The sequence below is a fragment of the Dromiciops gliroides genome, chromosome 6 (genome assembly GCF_019393635.1).
Source record: "Dromiciops gliroides isolate mDroGli1 chromosome 6, mDroGli1.pri, whole genome shotgun sequence".
NCBI lineage: Eukaryota > Metazoa > Chordata > Mammalia > Microbiotheria > Microbiotheriidae > Dromiciops > Dromiciops gliroides.
Window position 1 is genome coordinate 133,068,184 of NC_057866.1, and position 18,571 is coordinate 133,086,754.

Sequence of the window (18,571 nt, forward strand, 5' to 3'; positions counted from 1 at the left end):
CCAGTTTAAATAGAATATTTTACCCAATTCCGTGTGTGGTAATGCCTCCTTGAGCCAACTCTGATGAGGTTAAGGTCTTTGAGACTATTCTGATGAGTGTAAAGTTCATTTATTGCCCCGCTCCTCCCCCATCTCTTCCCCCACTCCATAAGCCCTTTCCTGTTATTTTCATGTGGGATTTTCCCCCATGCTACCTCTCTCCTTCCCCTTCCCCCAGTGCATTCCTCTCACTCCTTAATTTTACCCTAAAGACATCATTATGGGGCAGCTAGGTGACATGGTGGATAAAGCATCCACCCTGGACCCAGGAGGACCCTAGCCCCAATCTGGCCTCAGACAGAAGACACTCACCCACTGCTTGACCACAGACGTCACCTAACTCCAGCATTTTATGGTTCTCTAGGGTCTTATATGTGAAAATCAAATTTCCCATTCAGTTCATGTCTTTTCATCACAAATACCTGAAAGTCCTCTTTTTCATTGAAGTACCTTTTTCCTCTGAAAGATTATACTCAGTTTTGTTGGGTGGGTGATTTTAGGTTAAAGTCCCAGTTCCTTTGCTCTCTGGAATATCATATTCCATGCCCTTCAGTCCTTTAATGTAGAAGCTGCTAGATTTTGTGCTATCCTGACTAGGGCTCCATGGTACTTGAATTCTTTATTTTTGACAGCTTGCAATATTTTCTTCTTGACCTATGAGCTCTGGAATTTGGCCATAATATTCCTGAGAGTTTTCTTTTTGAGATCTCTTTCAGGAGGTGATCAGTGGATTCTTTCAATTTCTATTTTACCTTCTGCTTCTAGAATAACAGGGCAATTTTCCCTGACATTTTCTTGGAAGATGATGTCCAAGCTCTTTCCTTGATCATGGTTTTCAAGTAGACCAATAATTTTCAAATTATCTCTCCTGGCTCTATATTCCAGGTCAGCTGTTTTTCCAAGGAGATATTTCATATTGCCCTCTATTTTTCAAAATTTATATGCATTTGCTTTATTGTGTCTTGGTTTCTCATAAAGTAATGACTTCCATTTGTTCAATCCTAATTCTTAGGCAATTATTTTCTTCAGAGAGCTTTTTAATCTCCTTTCCCATTTGGCTTTTCAAGCTGTTGAGTTTTTTTCTCATGACTCTCCTGCATTGCTCTCATTTCTCTTTCCATTTTTTCCTCTACCTCTTTAACTTTATCTTCAAAGTCCTTTTTGAAGTACTTTCTGACCTTCCAAGTCATTCTTAGTTGGAAAATGATCTCAGCACATTCTTCTGTGGATTTTGCTGCTCTAGGAATTGTCCTATGGTATTATTTGGAGGTTTTTTGGAGCGATCATGTTGTGAGTTTGAGAGCTCACTCTATAGTGCTTTAAAATTTGTTAAGCACATTATGAATATTATCTCATTTTATGCTCATAATTACCCACAGAGATAGATGCTAAGGTTATTCCTATTTTATAGACAAGGAAACTGAGGAAGCAAAGGCTAAGTGACTTGCCCAGTGTCACATAGCTAGTAAGTGTCAGAGATTGAATATGAACTTAGATCTTCCTGACTCCAAGTCTAGTGCTCCATCCATTGTACCACCTGGCTACCTGTAAGAAGCTTATTATAGCACAAGATATGCATATATTTTAGAATTCTCATATTTATCAGATGTTGCTATAAAATTGAGTACAGGCAAAGAATAGATGTGCTATTAATCGTTGCAAATATTCACTGATAACTTCAGAACTGGGTATAGGTATCAATAATTTGTTCTCATTATAACTAAATGAGTTATTTGAACTTTTCCTTACTCCTTTACCTATCCTACACTGCCCCACCACTGTCTTTTAACTTTAAAGCATACTGTCATCCATTATTTTAGCCATTTCTTCAAGCTTTGTGTCATCTCCAAGCATGAGATGTGTGCTGTCTATAGCTTTATCTAAGTCATTGATAAAGGCATTAGAGAGCACAACACCACGCACTTATCCTTATGGAAATCCATTAGAGACCTCATTCCAAGTTGCCATTGAACTAATATAATTATTCTTTTTATCTGACCATTAATCAGTTCCAAATTGACTTAACCAGACAGTTGTCTAGCCCACATTTCTCATCTTCTTTGAAAAATTTTATTGATTTCTTTTGACATCACTGTCACTTACAAATACTGATTCCTGGATTTAGGATTGGTCATAACTTTGATATGAGTCTTTTAATGTTGGTGTCCAATAATATCATTGTATAGATTACTTACTTGGTTCCAGTTAATTCACTTTACATACATTCATGCAAATCTGTAAATTACTATAGATAATATTACCATTCTTATTATACCCTCTACAAACCTGTTAAATTATATACTTTTTCGAGGGGCAGCTTGGTGGCTCAGTGGATAAAGCACTGGCCTTGGATTCAGGAGTACCTGAGTTCAAATCTGGCCTGAGACACTTGACACTAGCTGTGTGACCCTGGGCAAGTCACTTAACCCTCATTGCCCTGTAAAAATAAAAAAAATAAAAATAAAAAATTATATACTTTTTCTTTCTATAATGAAAGTTTTGTAGTTGTATTCCTCTAAGTTCTAAGTATATCTTGGTAGGTTAATCTGATATTTTATGAAATTTTTAGTTTATTTGAATTCAATCCTACTATCTTCTCTTGCTTGTTTTTGTTAGTAATGTACATAAAGTCTGATGAGGATTTTTGTGAAACACTTCTTTACCAAAGTTTTTCATATTTTTTATTGAATCTCTGAGTTTCTTCTACTTCTTGACCTTTTAGTAGCATTTGATATTATTTGTCACCACCCTTGTCTCATAAACTATCTCCTTTCATGGTTTTTGTGAAATTTGTCTCTTGATTCTCCTCCCACCAATTCTTGTTTGCCTTTGCTAGCTCATCATCTACAGTATGCTCCCTACCTTGCATATCCCCAGGTTTCCATCTGGGTTTTTCTTCTCTCTAGTCTCTAACTCTTGGTGACTGCCTCACATGTATTTAGTGATCATCTCTATACTAATGTCTCTCAGATTCATTTTTCAGCCCTAGTTTCTCTCCTGACCTCTAGTCCCATATCACTGTTAGAAATTTTGAACTGGAGGTTACCAGATACATCTCAAATACAGCATGTTCAAAAATGAACTCATTTTTCCCCAAATTGGCCCCATTCTTTAATATCCCTATTAGTTTAACTTACCCCTTCCTTCTGGTCAACCATGTTTGCATCCTTGGTTTCAGTTTTAGGCCTCATTCTCAATCACCCCACATATCCCCCTAATTGCCAAATTTTGTAACTTCTACCTTCATAACATTTCTTACATTTGTTTCTTTCTCTTGTAAAGAATTAATTGTTATTTGAGGTTTTTATGCCTTGGTGTGCACTGGCCTGGGGCTCTGCAAACTGCACGGTACTCCATCCACTGGTTGTAGCCATTGTCATGGCGCTGGCACCTTACATTCACCACTCGCTGACACCTACATGGGCCTGGCAAAATTATAATGATTAGAAGCCTAGTGAGGACAGTCTTGTGAATGTCAGAGTGGCCAGCCAATTGGCTGGGGGATGTGTGGGGTTTTCTGGGAATGGGGAGGAGAATTTGCCATTCTAGCTGGAAGCTGGAAGGCAACAGGAGCTCTGTTGTGTATTCTCAGCTGATTCCTGGGCGGTGGTGTTTTTTCACGTTGTATAGTTTCCCTTTCCCCATTTTATTTCCTTTCCCTTGATCCTACTGATCCTTTTTGTGTTTTTTTTTTTTTTAATTCTTTCTTGTTAAAATAACTCCTGTTCTGTTTTGAGGGAGGCTGCTGGTCTCCTTCCTTTCCCCAATATTGCGGCGAGCTGCTTAGCTAACACTCCCCAATTAAAAATTGGTCCCCACACTCTTAACATAGTTTGTTGAGAGACAGCTAATGTAGCTCACACCCTCATTGCCTCTTGCCTGGAATATTGTAATAGCCTCCTAATTGATCACCCTAGACCAAATCTTTCTCAATAAGTTGATTTTCCTATAGTGCAAATTTGACCAGTGTCACTTCTCTGCTCAATAAACTCCAGTAGGTTTCTATTACTTGAAGGGTTAAATATAAACTATTCTGTTTCACATTTCATCAATCCACCTTTCTAAGCCTATGCCTTCACAAATACAGCAGTCTAGCCAAACTGGCCTTTCATTGCTCCTTAAACAGAACACTCAGTCACCTACCCCTGTGGCTTTGTCCTGTCTCTCCACTATGCCTAGAATGCCTTTTCTTTTGAGCTTCATTTCTTAGAATCTTTTGTTTTCTTTAAGGATCATGTCCTAAGTCAACCTGAGGACATACATTGTCTTTTGCCTCTTTTCAGTTTGCTCTTCTGGAAAAGTGGTCCTTTTCTTTCTCCTTTGTGTCTTATTTTTCCTTCCACCAGCTTTTTGATATAGTTCAGAATTCATCTGTGTTTTTTCCATTTTCTGTTCTCCTGCTTTTTTTTTTAGTAGTCTCTCTCCCCTATTTTAAAGGAAACATTTTACTTTTCTTATAATTTGGATAATATAGAAGCATTCCTTGAACCCATACTCTTTCAAGAGGGAGAAGAACTTGTATTTTGAGCAGAGGTAGCTATTACTGGTCCATGGCAGAAATGGAAATGTTGCACACAATATATGGAGGCCACTGAAGATTTTTCCCTGTTTTTCATACTTGCCAGAATTGGGATCTGTTCTTTTTCAGTTTTACTCTTAGGTCTTCTGTTTTTATGCAGTATTTTGCAGTTACTTAGAAAATGGACAGCAGAGGCATCAAATACACACAGGGGTTACACTCTGGTCCCATAACACTACCAGCTGAACCAGATTAAAATGTAACTAGGAGGGGCAGCTAGGTGGCGTAGTGGATAAAGCATCGGCCCTGGATACAGGAGGACCTGAGTTCAAATCCAGTCTCAGACACTTGACAGTTACTAGCTGTGTGACCCTGGGCAAGTCACTTAACCCCCATTGCCCGACCAAAAAAAAAAAAAAAAGGGACAGGTCAATAAATTTGGAGACAACATTTAAAAAAAAATGTAACTAAGAAAAGTCTAACAAAATTGAAAAAAAGCACAGATAGTGTTAATTTTGTAGTTTTCTAAGTCAAAATGCAGCAATAGACAGTTCTTACATAATTGTTAATGGCTTCTCTATTTGAGTTTGATGTTACTGGTCCACAGAAATCTCTTGAGGTTTTTCTGTGGTATTCTTAGCACAGGCTATAGGTTTCTTCCATATCATAATTTTTTGTGAGGGTTTATTCTTATTTCAATATTTATCATTTTTTCTCATACTCTATAGAACAACACACAACAGGACAATGCCTCTTTTATGAGAGTACTACTGTAAATGCCAAAGTCAATTTAAATTTTAGACCCATATTTTTAGGCACAAGATTGTGCCCCAGGGATACTCATATTGTCAGCAGGTCAGGATGTAATGAATAAAGAGGTCTTGACATATCTGTCAAGTCTAAAGGGCTCTGGCCCAATGTGGATGAATCTTTTTATTTTTTTTAGGTGACCATGAAGCATTTTAACAAAGTCAGAAGCTACCAAGATACTGTATGAGGGGTGGTAGAGTTTGAACCTTGCTACACCCCTTGGTGTATGGTTAGTTTTGCTATAATTTATGTTTTAAAAATACAATTTTTTTTTCCAAATCAGTTGATGTTAGGAAGCAGAAGAGCTGGTCTATCCCAAGCCCATTTCCACCTTATTTCTACCTCATTCCATCATGGCCTACAGAGTAGTAGGCCTTCCTAACTAGCTTATGCAGCCAGGTTGTAGGCCAACCACTATTTATTGTAGGATTTATTTCTAAACTAATTAGCATGCATAAAACTGTACTTTTAAAAAAAATTAAGTTCCTGTTTTTTTTAATGTGTCTATATAAAGCTTCTATAAAACTGCTACCATTTTTATTAGGTTCCTATTTTACTATTTTTTTTTATGTGTCACTGGCAAAGTTTTTTGAGTGTTGTGCCCCTAACTCCATTTTCCCCATTAGCTCGGTGGATTTTATTGGGTGATTTTGCATAATGGTGATTTTTAGGAACACATAAGTTAAGTTATAGTGGAACAGCTTGTACTGAAGACAGCTTTGTTGCCTTGTAGGGGAAAACTCATCTAACCCATGATGTGGGGAGTAGAAAGGAACCCTCGTAGATATTAGTCCTAACATACATATAAACCCCCAAGATATAATTCATGTCAGAGACTTTCATGGGATGTGAGCTATCTTGGTACAGTTTAGGGGATTTCTGGCCTCTGTGACATTTTCCCCATCTACTTCACTATATTACAAAATCTAGTGTGTTGTCATGAAGGCCCTTGTAAATGCCTAGGCCATTTTTGCTCTAACCTCACATGTTTTAAGTGTCTGAGCCAATTTTAAACCAAAATATTCTGACTCCAAATTCAATGAACTTTTCACAATGCTTTGGTGCCTCATAAGTATCCCAGAATTTTCTACTGCTTTCCTATTTCATTCACATTCAACTTCCCTATTTCATATTTAAATCAGTCTATGTTATTTCATTTTCTATAGACTTTTTTCTTTTTACTGATACTTGTGCTCAGTGTGATGCTTTAAACTCACTTAAATGAATCTTCTAAACAGAATTGATTTTAACTATGGGTTTCTTAAGTCACATACTTTGTTCAGTCATTTTTCAGTCATGTCTGACTCTTTGTGACCCCATTTGGTGTTTTCTTTTTTTTTTTTAACAATCACAAGTAATTTATTTTTGAGAATCATTTAACATGAAATTATACAAATAAAATTTGTATAAACACAAATCCACATTTGTCATAACACAGATGGCAAAGGACAAAGCAAAAACAAGAAAACTAAATCGGAGCTATATACAATTGGACACAGTTGTGTCATGTACACTAAAAGTCTTTTACAAAATAGTCATCTCAGATCAATAGAAGACCATTCTCCATTCAATGTCGTCATCCTGCAAGATAGGCTGTTGTAACAACTGCACCTGTTTTCTCTGTGTCCTCCTTTAATATGGCTGGTCATTGTTTTGGTGATTACCACCCCCTCGGGATGCTTTGCCATAAGTGCTTTGTTGACCTCGGCCATGCCCCCTAGTCCCACCTCGTCCGCCAGCCGCAGCGCCCCTCCCTCCTTTCTGCTGCTGCTGCGGCTGCCTGTGTACCTCTTTGGGCTGGGCAACTTTGATCTCACACTTCCCGGAGCCGATCTGGTGGTATCTGTTCTCTAGCAGTTTCTTTACCGGCTCCTCGTCTGTGTAGGTGATAAAACAAAACCCTCTTCTCTCGTTCGTCTTGGTGTCCGTGGGAAGCTCGATGTTCTCGATCTCTCCGAAGGCTCCGAAATACTCCTTGATTTGCTCCTCGGACGTGTCCGGGCTCAGGCCGCCGACAAACACCTTTTTGGGGGGCTCCTTCCCCTTCAGAGCTTTGGCCCTCTTGGGGTCTATCAACTTGCCGTCCAGCTTGTGTTCTTTGAGCTCCAGGGCCTTGTCCACGCTGGCGGCGTCCTTGAAGAGCACGAAGCCGAAGCCGCGCGATCTGCCCGTGACGGGGTCCGTCTTGATGCTGCAGTCCACCACCTCCCCGAAGCGCGACAGGTACTCGGTCAGGTCCTTCTTGCTCGTGTCCCAGCTCAGCCCCCCAATAAACATCTTACCGTTGTCCTGCTGGTTCTTGCTCGCGTTGATCTTGGAGCCCTCGGAGAACTCCTCCATGTTGCTGTACTCGTTCACGTCATGGTGGCGGGGCTGGCTGCCGGGGGCAGGCGGCGGAAGAGCCATTTGGTGTTTTCTTAGCAAAGATACTAGAATGGTTTGCCATTTCCAATTCACCTTATAGATGATGAAACTGAAGCAAATGGGGTTGTTACTTGCCCAGGATCACACAGCTAGAACTGTCTGAGGCCAGATTAAATTTAGGGAGATAAGTCTTCTTGACTCCTGGCCTGGCACTCTATCCACTAAGCCACATATCCTGGCATACAAACTCACTTATAAAACTGGAACATAAAGATAACTAAAATACATGGGCAATACTAACTCACAAAATAATGAAAATAAGTTGAAAAAATAAATCAGCCAAAAGACACTGGTATTGAGCTTTCAGTCCAGTAAAATAAATATTCTGTTTTCATTTGAATTGTGGCACAGGGGATAGAGCATTGGGCCTGGAGCCCAGAAAACCTGAGTTCATATTTGACCACAGACACTTCATAGCTATGTGACCTTGACAACTCACCGTGTTTTCCATGTACAAAGCAATTCCAGTTCCAAGTTGTAGTAAACTCATGGGATAAATTTGAATAGGACACACATTATACTACTGTGTCCATCACCATGAGGTATTTAGAGCCTTAGAATTAAAGATTTATGGTGCAGTGGATAGAGCACCGGCCCTGGATTCAGGAGGACCTGACTTCAAATACAGCCTCAGACACTTAACAATTACTAGCTGTGTGACCCTGGGCAAGTCACTTAACCCCAATTGCCTCACACACACACACACAAAAAGAATTCAAAGAATTCAAGATTTATTTTTGTCAATCCGGTCTGATTTAGAATTAATCTTTTTCTAGTTCTGTTACACGTAATTTTTAATGAATCTCAGAGAGTCAACTATTTGTTGATTAGACTTCAAATCTGAGGGTTCTTATGATGGGTTCCAGGGATTAGTTCTATCCTAATTCATAATACAGCACTAATTTGCACTAGATATTAGTGGATATTGGTCCTGTCATACCTCCAAGCCCCTGCTCCTCTCTCCCCTGCCAAATATAACCCCTGTGCAGGAGACTTTCACATTTGGTGAACCAAGGATTTATTGCCTATTTGCATCATTGTCCTTATGTAATTGAGAGACCCAGAAAGGGCCCATTAGACACTTTCAGACTGAATATAAAATGAAAATAAAGGTATAGGCAGTAGCCATTTGTACAAGTATTCCTAGATACAGTGTGGCAAAGCTGATTGATTTAAAGTCAGCCAAAAGAACATTTATTGATACATGAATATACCTGAACATTGATGTGGGGTTATCCTGTTTCAACACTGGATGGCATGTTAACCTGGAAATTAAGGAAACAATCAATATAGGAGAAAATAAGGTCTTTAATCGGGGCAGAGGAACTATAGCTCCTGGTATCACAAAACTCAGAAGCTAGGAATACCCAAAGATGGGAACAGAGGACAGGGTTTTTAATGGGGTAACAGAACAAAAAGGGGACCAAAAGATTGCTCCAGAGTGACATATAGCTAATTAATGTAAAGGAACCTTTGACAAAAGAAATAACAGAACTGCTCCTAAGTTAAGTATAGGCGTTACTGACTCTGAATAGAAACTACTTAATGTAGGTGGACCCTTTTTACATAATAACATAAAGTCCAGGGAGTAAGTTGGGGAACATTGGGAGAGGATAAGTTGCTTGGGGGAAGGTCCAGAAGTCCATCAAGAGTCTGGAAATGACAAAGACTGTCAGCCCCATGCAATTCATTTGCCTGGGAAAGAGGGGACTGGGTGGGAATCAGTTCTCAGTAAATTTTGCAGTTCTCAGGCAACTATAAAAGGTTAAAAGATAACTGAAGTATGACTTTGGCAGTTAAAACATAGACCCCAGAATTGGTTTTGCCCCTACTTTAAAAAAAAAATAGTCACTTCAATCAGCAGTATTTCTACTGGATAATAATCTCAATATTTTCCACTGGACTAAACCAATTCTAAAGTCGTTTACAAAAGTGATTTCCACTTCTAGGAATGCATACTTTAAATGGTGAGCCTCTAAAGTGGAATACATTGAAGACTAATTCCTATATTCATAGTATTATCTGTATGGGCACTCATGCCTAAACTTTCCCTACATTACATTCTATCTCCATGATGTTCTTTATTGTTTGCAAACCCAGCCTCATATTTAACTAGACAAAGGCCTGTGAAGACTCAAACTCATGAGAAACTATTTTTATCCTGTGTCATAGACCTAAGAGTTTATAGAAGCCTCCATTTTCATAGGCGACTTTAAGAGGTTTTAGGAAAAATGCAAGTATAATTATGTGTTAAAGGAATAAGTAAGCTTTATACTTATAAATATATCTGAGCTTGTCCTATTTTTGCATTTTGTCCATTTTCAAAGGTTTTTTGTTTTTTTTTTTAGAATAACTTACAATGATTCCTATTTGTGAGTACCATATTGGAGAATGTCTTAAAATGTATTATTATAATTTTTTTGGGGGGTGGGACCATGGGGGTTAAGTGACTTGCCCAGGGTCACACAGCTAGTAAGTGTCAAGTGTCTGAGGCTGTATTTGAACTCAGGTCCTCCTGAATCCAGGGCCGGTGCTTCATCTACTGCGCCATCTAGCTGCCCCTCTATAGTCTTTTAATAATACATTGTAGGGGGGCAGCTAGGTGGCGCAGTAGATGAAGCACCGGCCCTGGATTCAGGAGGACCTGAGTTCAAATACAGCCTCAGACACTTGACACTTACTAGCTGTGTGACCCTGGGCAAGTCACTTAACCCTCATTGCCCTGCAAAAAAACAAAAACAAAAACAAAAAAAACAGACTATAGAGGGGGCAGCTCAATGGCACAGTGGATAAAACACTCAACCTGGATTCAGGAGGACCTGAGTTCAAATACAGCCTCAGACACTTGAAACTTACTAGCTGTGTGACTCTGGGCAAGTCTCTTAACCCTCATTGCCCCACAAAAAACAAAAAAGACTATAGAAACAAAAGGACATAAAATTGTTCTTGCAAAATCTATTGCCATTCATACCCTACTGCCAGTATCCTTCCACTAATGCTTTCTGGCTAAGAGTCAGTACTGGAACACTATAGTGTTGGAAGGATTGAAGGTGAGCATCACCCAAGGGGCAATGGAAAGCATGTAGTGAACGTGAGTAGGCTACAACACATCATTAACAAGAAATTAATGATAAGTAGTATGAAATAATCAAAGATAGAGTTGATTATTGCATATATTTATTGACTGCCTCTTATGTGCTAGACAGTGAGAGGTGCTGGGAATACAAAGACAAGAATAAAGTCATCTTTACCTTCAAGTGAAATAAATGTAATTTAATGGAGGAATAAAATTAACATTTTAAACTAAGGAGCAAAAACATCAACAATCCAAACATATGAAGGAAGAGGTACCATTTAGCAGTTCATTTGATCAAGAGCAGAAGGTTTTAGTAGAATTTAAATTTAATGAGTCAGCATTAATGTAGCTACAAAATTAATATTTAAATAATAGAGATATAGTATTTAGAAAGAAAAGAATATGATAGTCCCATTAGCAAATGACATTGTGTTGATTGCCTAAAGCTTCCAAACACTGAAGTTCCTTTTTTTTTTTTTTGGCGAGGCAGTTGAGGTTAAGTGACTTGCCCAGGGTCACATAGCTAGTAAGTGGCAAGTTTCTGAGGCTGGATTTGAACTCAGGTCCTCCTGACTCCAGGGCCGGTGCTCTATACACTGCACCACCTAACTGCCCCTGAAATTCCTTTTAAATGGGATCCCTAATCACTAAAGAGAGTTCAACTTTAATTAAGGGAAGAAAAGAAAATTAGAAGAAACACCACTTTCTAACAGTGCTCAGCATGATTTTATCTAGTTCTTCATTTCTTTCAAGCATATATTTAGTCAGATTTTGGGATAGTAATAATAAATTCATGTCCAGTTTTTTTCAAGAGGCTATGTTTCTGTTCCAGGGCCAAAGCAACAGTCACAAGAAAACAAAACAGATGATCAGTCCTAGTTTCCAAAATTAGAAACAAGGGAAGCATTTTAGTTCTTTCATCACTTCTGGACATCCTGAATTTTGTTTTGGCTACTACCACATAGATATATGATATGCTTAGATCCTTCTGATTACAAAGAAGCAGCATTTCAGGTGGAAATTTTTAAGGATTTGTTTTTCAGAGCGTAGGTGTTAGAATCATAATACCACTTAGGTTTGTTCCAAGCAGCATGCAATCTATTCCTTTCTAACAAACAAACCAGGTGATAATTTGAAGTATTTACACCCATGAACAGCATTTCTTCCAAAGCTTAAATAACAACATACTTCCCCTCTGCAACACTATCATTTACATGGAGCTCCTATGTTCTGTGTACCTCTTTCATTAGTAACAATTTCCATGACAATAGCAAGCCAGATATGTGCTAGAAAGAAGATTCTGCCTAAACATTAATTTCAACTGCTTTCACCATTTAATTATATTTTTACAAAGATTTATACAACTGATTCATAGCTTCTATCTAATGTTTGGAAAACCTTCACAATACTTTCAACTCACTCTCTATTCTGTACAGTGCAAAACTGTAGTCAATGCATTTTCCTGGGTATGAATTGCTTTATTCTCTCTTACAGATACAGTCTTGTTTCCTCACAAAGAGTTTCATTATTTAAAATATTGAGATTATGGTTGGATTGCACATTTCTCCAGAATGCAGAGTGATGAAATTCAGGTTCTATAATGGACACAGCATATGCATTACCATTCCTTTGGAAATGGCGATGTACAACCCAAGAGGGTAGCTGTCCTACAGTGTCAGATTATTTCCCAAAGGCAACATAAATGTATTCAACTGAATGACTACTTGAAGGTTCTAGGACTTTTCAGCAAAAAATTACTGCTATGATTCCACATGTCTTACGTCAGTTCCTCTCTAATGTGAATTTAACTAAACCTGTTTTCCATTTAACTCAAGAACACATCCTCTGCTTTGATGAGACCTGTCCCTATAAGTGCCCTATGAAAAATATTACATAAACATTTTTTCCCTTTTTTCCTTGACTCATTTTTCCCTCTCTCTGGAATGCCCTCTCTTTTCCACATATCCAAACTTTATCCATTTTACAAATTCCCTCTCAAAAATCGCTTCCACCGTGACCCTTTGTTGAATGCTTTAGTCCTTGTTGTACCGTTCCTTCAAATTCCTATTATACTTATGGCCTATAGTCTATAGCCAAAGAGTTCAATTATACACTAAAGTATTCTAATTTGTGTCATTTTGTCTCCATAACATTATGAGCTCCTTGGGGCAAGTAACATTCCTTACACTATTACATTGTTTTCTTCTTAAAAGCATTATCTTATGCAAAGTACTTTGGGTAAATGTAATTTTTTTCTTTAAAAAAACAGCAACAAAAACTACTGTTATTTTGATGCAGCAGACACTTTCCTCCCCTCCCCTCCAAGAACCTCTGTCATGAAATACACTCCTTAAAAGTGAATCAGTTGTTAACAGAGCAGAAGAATGTATTTCTTAATCAGTATGGTACTAAAATTAATCATAATTGGTCAATTTTACTATCTCTCAAGTTGATGATTTACATTGTTATTGTATGTTCTTTTAGCTTGGCTTTCTTTTCCATATCATTTTATTTGTTTTCCTATGCTCATCTAAATTCAAATTTGTCATTCCTGATAGCACAATAATATTTCATTATAGACATATGCTATATTTTGTGTATGCCATTCAGAGTTAGCATAGTATAGAAGCTGAGAATTGGTTTCAGAATCTGAAAGACCCAGGTTCAAGGGTTGCTTCTGATACATACTGATTGTGTGATTCTGTCTGTGACTTACCCTCACAGGGCTCCCAGAAATGATCTAGGACAAACTTCAAAGAAGGTGAAGATCTGTAATGGTAGAGATTCCTTATACCAATGAATTCACTAACAGGTCATTTAAATCCTAACTAGGATGCAAATCCTATATCTGAAAGATGCAGAACAGATGCCAGTCTGCCTTGGCAATGGGAGTTTTCTCTCTGAAACAATAAAATCAAAGGTCCAATCCAAATACACACATACATACATATGTTTTTAATGTAACAGTTCTACTTGTAGTAGTTATGTATATGTGCACACATTGCATTTATTTGTGTGTGTGTGTGTGTGTGTGTGTGCGCACGCGCGCACACGTACGACCATGTCCATTCATTCCCAAGTATAGCTTTTCATTCCAAGGGCTTGAAAGAATTTGGAACCATCTTTTTTTTTTCCTAAAACTACCCTGTTCAATAAAGCTTTGGACGTTTAAAATGATAATTTATTTGAAGTGGATTTCTATTTCATCTATTTAGTATTCCTGATTGATATGGTGCAAAGAATACTAGACTAAGAGTCACATGGCCTAAGTTCTAGTCTTGGCCTTGCTATTTCCTTACCATGGAACCTTGGACTTTTATGACTTCAGTTTCCTGTAAAATAAAGGGCATTGACTAGATAATCCTTAAGGCTCCTTCTGCTTCTAAGTATCTAATCAAAACATTTATTTAAGCTTAGAAATCACATTTCAAACTAGAAGTACAAATAAAAGAAGGTCATTTCCTGAATTTGTCCTATATTACTGCTTACATGGTATGTTGGCAAGAATACTGGTCCGATAGAAGTATGCTAGAATCTTGGCTCTGACACTTAATAGATGTGTAACCTTGGGTGACCTATGTAACCTGTCTGAGCCTCAATTTCTTCATGCATAAAACAGGAATAACATTAGGACCACCTGTGTCTTAGGATTGTTGTAAAGAAAGTTCCATATGTGTGATTCTCAAACTTTTTGGTTTCAGGAACCTCTTACACTGTTAATAATGATTAAGGACTTCCTCCCCATCTCTCAGAGCTTTTGTTCTTTTGTTCCTCTGGATTACATCTATTAATATTTACTGTATTAGAAATTAGAATATCTCAGCATTATTATGAAAATAGTTTTGACCTTGGAAATCCCCTGAAAAGTTCTCAGGGACCTCCAGGGTTCCCTGGACCATACTTAGAGAACCTCTGCTCTATATAAAAGTTAGAAATTATTACTTCCAAGAGTAACATGCATATGTCTTAAAGAAAAACAGACTTTAATAATAGAAAGTAAGTTTGATTGTGGAGGAATTTTAAAACCATACTGAAAATGAAAATAAAGTAAATAAGAAAAATGTATGTGACATAATAATAATATTAGGCCACAATTGAACAACATAGCATGAAGAGATGGCCTCAAAATTTTAGTAGTTATAACTTGTTTTCCTTTTCACCTATCATTACCATTGAGAGGAATAAGGAAAGGGAGAGGAAAAAGGAGAAGGGAAAGGGAGGAATAGTGTGGGAGAGAGAGAGGGAGAAGGAGAGACACATAGAAAGTGAGAGGCAAAGGGATATGCAGTGAAACTTCTGATGTCAAGAATCATGTCCCTGTTTCTTTCTTTTCTTCTATGAGAGAAAAAATTGAAAGGTGCTAATACAACTGAACAAGAAGACTACTGGGATGAATGAAACTCTAAGCACACTGGATGAATTAACAGTGAGGAGAAAGTGAAAAGACAGTTTGTGTGACACAGTGAATGCATTGGGGCAGATGGGACTCATGTCATCAAGTTTCTGGCTGATAACAGGACTGGTGGCTAGCTCTAGCTTGCTTTTCAAAATACATAGTAGAATGTGGTGTTTTGTAAAAAAAATAATTTAAAGAAAAAAATGTCCACCCAAGCATTAGTGTTGTAAATTGCATGTGTTAGTGAGTTGAAGCTTTATCTTTCCAACAATGTATACTGAAAGCTGATTGAAATGGGATTAAGCAAGAAAAAACTCAATATATGTATATATATATATATATGTGTGTGTGTGTGTATATGTGTATGCATATATACACACATAAACATACATATACACATGTATGCATGTGTGTATGTATTTATGTATCTCACATTCCTAGAAGAGAGAGCTTGTGTAAAGCAAATGCTAAAAATGGGTCATTTTCAAACATAGACTATCAAATGATAGAGAAATTAAGTTTAACCTTATCAACATTTAGTCAAATATTAAAAATCACAATAATATGGACTTTTTTCATATAGGGGAGTTGACTATGCTCACTATTAAAACTTATGAACTCTGTGTGAATTAAGCCTCAGAGATACCCAGTGGCTTAGGATCCTTTAATGGAGCATTTTTCTGGTTGAAAAAAAAGGCATTGAACTCCCTGGTATGTATGTGAGAGTGCGGGAGACACATAGTACTAAATACTGGTTGCTTTAATAAAAAGGGCATGGTTTGTGATGTGTCAGGGTTTGAAGTTATTTCCTGCCCATCCAAATGGGAAAGCCTAGAACAAATTTGAACTGAAGCAACTCTGAAGTAATATTCGACAGTAGTAGGTATGTTCTTAGAAACTTGCCTGTCCATTTAATTTGTATAAATTACCATATCTTATAACCTTGCAATTAAAAAGGATTCTTTTTCAAAGTGGGTCATCACATATTAATGTAGGCATACTATAGATAAATCCCTTTATCATTCCATTTTGCAGATGAGGAACTGAGGCTGAGCACATTCAGGTAACCTCCTCAGGGTCACAAAGTGGAATTTGAACTCAGGTCTTCCTTCCAAATCTGGCACTGTATTCTAAAGGGGTTTTTGATCTGTGGACTTACTCTTTCTCTCTGTGCATGCAGATCATGTTGTCCATACCTTACTAGATAATCTTTGAGTAGCTGTGGCAATATGAGTCAATCATCTAGTATCCAACTTTGTCGAAGAGCCTGTCTACAAATAGCGAGGCTGTTTTATGTGTGCCAGGCATACTGCCACTTGGTTGTGTGATACTTGAAGCCTTTCAAGCTGAGGAATGGTGGACCTGTTAGAACAGCACACATACATTGAATCTTCAGGATCCATCTCCATGCCAGGATGAGTGAGTGAGTGAGGTGTCTGAGTAGAACTTCAGTGGAGGAGCTACTAATGTATCTTTAAAATCAAATCTGGAATTTTCACATGTCAAGATCTCTTAATACAACTTACATGTAGTCTGTCAATCAAACAAGCTCTTCTAGTCTTGGCAAAAAAGGTAGGACATTATACTGAGAATTCTCTTTTTACACATGCAATGCTAGCAGCAGGTGCTAAGGAATGTAGCTTGTCAAAGACAGATAGACTCCTGCCCCCTTACCCCACTCCCCCTGCCCCCAAGAGAGGCTTTGAAATTTCACACATTTTGTCATACCAGGTGCAACACTGCAAACCTGCAAAGCAATTTAATGCTCTGCTTTAAAGCACAGTCTGTCTTATTTTACAGATTGCTCTCCTAGCATTAAAGTGCATGGAGAATGTTTATTATCTACCAATTTTCTTTTTAGCTTGAAAGACACTACTCAATACTAAGAATGACCTTGCTAGTAGAAAACCTATTCCAGAAGAGACCACTGAAGTGAATACCTGTTAAACGAAAAGATCTGTGAAATGAATACATTTCATAATGAGTAAAAGGAATAGAAAAGTGGGGCACCAAAGGAAAATGGATGATGCTTTTATATGAAAAAACTGAAGCATGGGTAGCATTCAAGCAGTTAAGTTAAAAAATACACATATTTATGTGTGTATACAGAAATATATATACACACATACATGGAAATACATACATACACACATGGAAAAATACATACACATATATTATATATACATATACAAATATACACATAAATTATAGATTATTTTCCTCTAAGGCAGTAATTTGAAATAAACAGTTATCTCCAGGAAACAGTCTAGTATATCTAATAATTACAGTTCCATTCATATGGTTAATTTAGCAGGTGTTTAAATTATCTAAGCAACTAGGCAGTTGCAGGATGAGGTGGATAGAGTGTTGGAGATGGAGTCAGGAAGATTTGAATTTGAATCTTGACTCAGACACTTGGCTTTGCCATCCTGGACAAGTTACTACACTCTCAACTTCAGTTTCCTCATCTATGAAACAGGAATAGTTCAGAGCATCCACCTCATAGGGTTGAGGAAAAGATTAAATGAGATAATGTATTAAAGTATTTTAGAAGCCTTAAAGTATGATATAAATGTGAACTATTATTATTTTTTATTACTAACATCTAAAATACTGTGAGAGTTAGTATGGCATACATAGTACACAGAAAGCCCGCCTAAGAGTTGGGTAGGCTTGGGTTCAAGTCATATTTCTGATATGTTTTGGCTATGTGACTATGGGCAAATCACTTCTAGGTGTCTCAGAAACCTTTCTAAAACTATGCATTATAGAGTAGATGCTAACCTGCCTGGTAGCGTTTCCTTACTGGCAGTTCCTTACATCAATGAAATGATAAAGAATCACATATTTCGAGCTAGAAGATAACTTAGAAGGTCATCTAGTCCAATGGTTCTACTAGGGTTGAATATGAATCCCTGGATGGAAGTCATTCATGACTAAGAAACCTTAAGATGAAACATTTAGAAAACTTGTACTGTGTTCTTATATTTTTAATTGACTTTGTGGGCTTCTCAATAACAACACCACCACCACCACCACCACCACATTTAATAGTATTTCACATGTCATAAAATGCTTTCCTCACATTAGTTTCTGAGGTGGATATAGCCCTATTAGAGCTATAAGGAACTTTAAAGGTGATCTAGTCTCATCTTCCCATTTTATATATGAAAAAACTGAGGCTGAGAGTAAAAAGGTTAAATGATTTCCCTAAGGCCATAAACTAATTCATGGTAAAGCTGGGTCTTGAATGAGTCCCACTTTGCAGATGGAGAAATTGGTTCCATAGAGGTCAAAAGACTTGTTA

The 18,571-nt window shown here is 37.6% G+C and overlaps 1 protein-coding gene across 1 annotated transcript in view; it reads right to left on the minus strand.

Moving 5' to 3' along the window:
- Positions 1-6,819: 6,819 nt before the first annotated feature.
- LOC122732085 (heterogeneous nuclear ribonucleoprotein D-like) overlaps positions 6,820-18,571 on the minus strand; it is a 75,499-nt gene continuing 63,747 nt past the window's right edge. The window contains 2 exon segments of the mRNA XM_043972259.1: positions 6,820-7,734; positions 7,737-7,784. Coding sequence (XP_043828194.1) covers positions 7,001-7,734; positions 7,737-7,784 — 782 coding nt within the window. The 3' untranslated portion in view covers positions 6,820-7,000.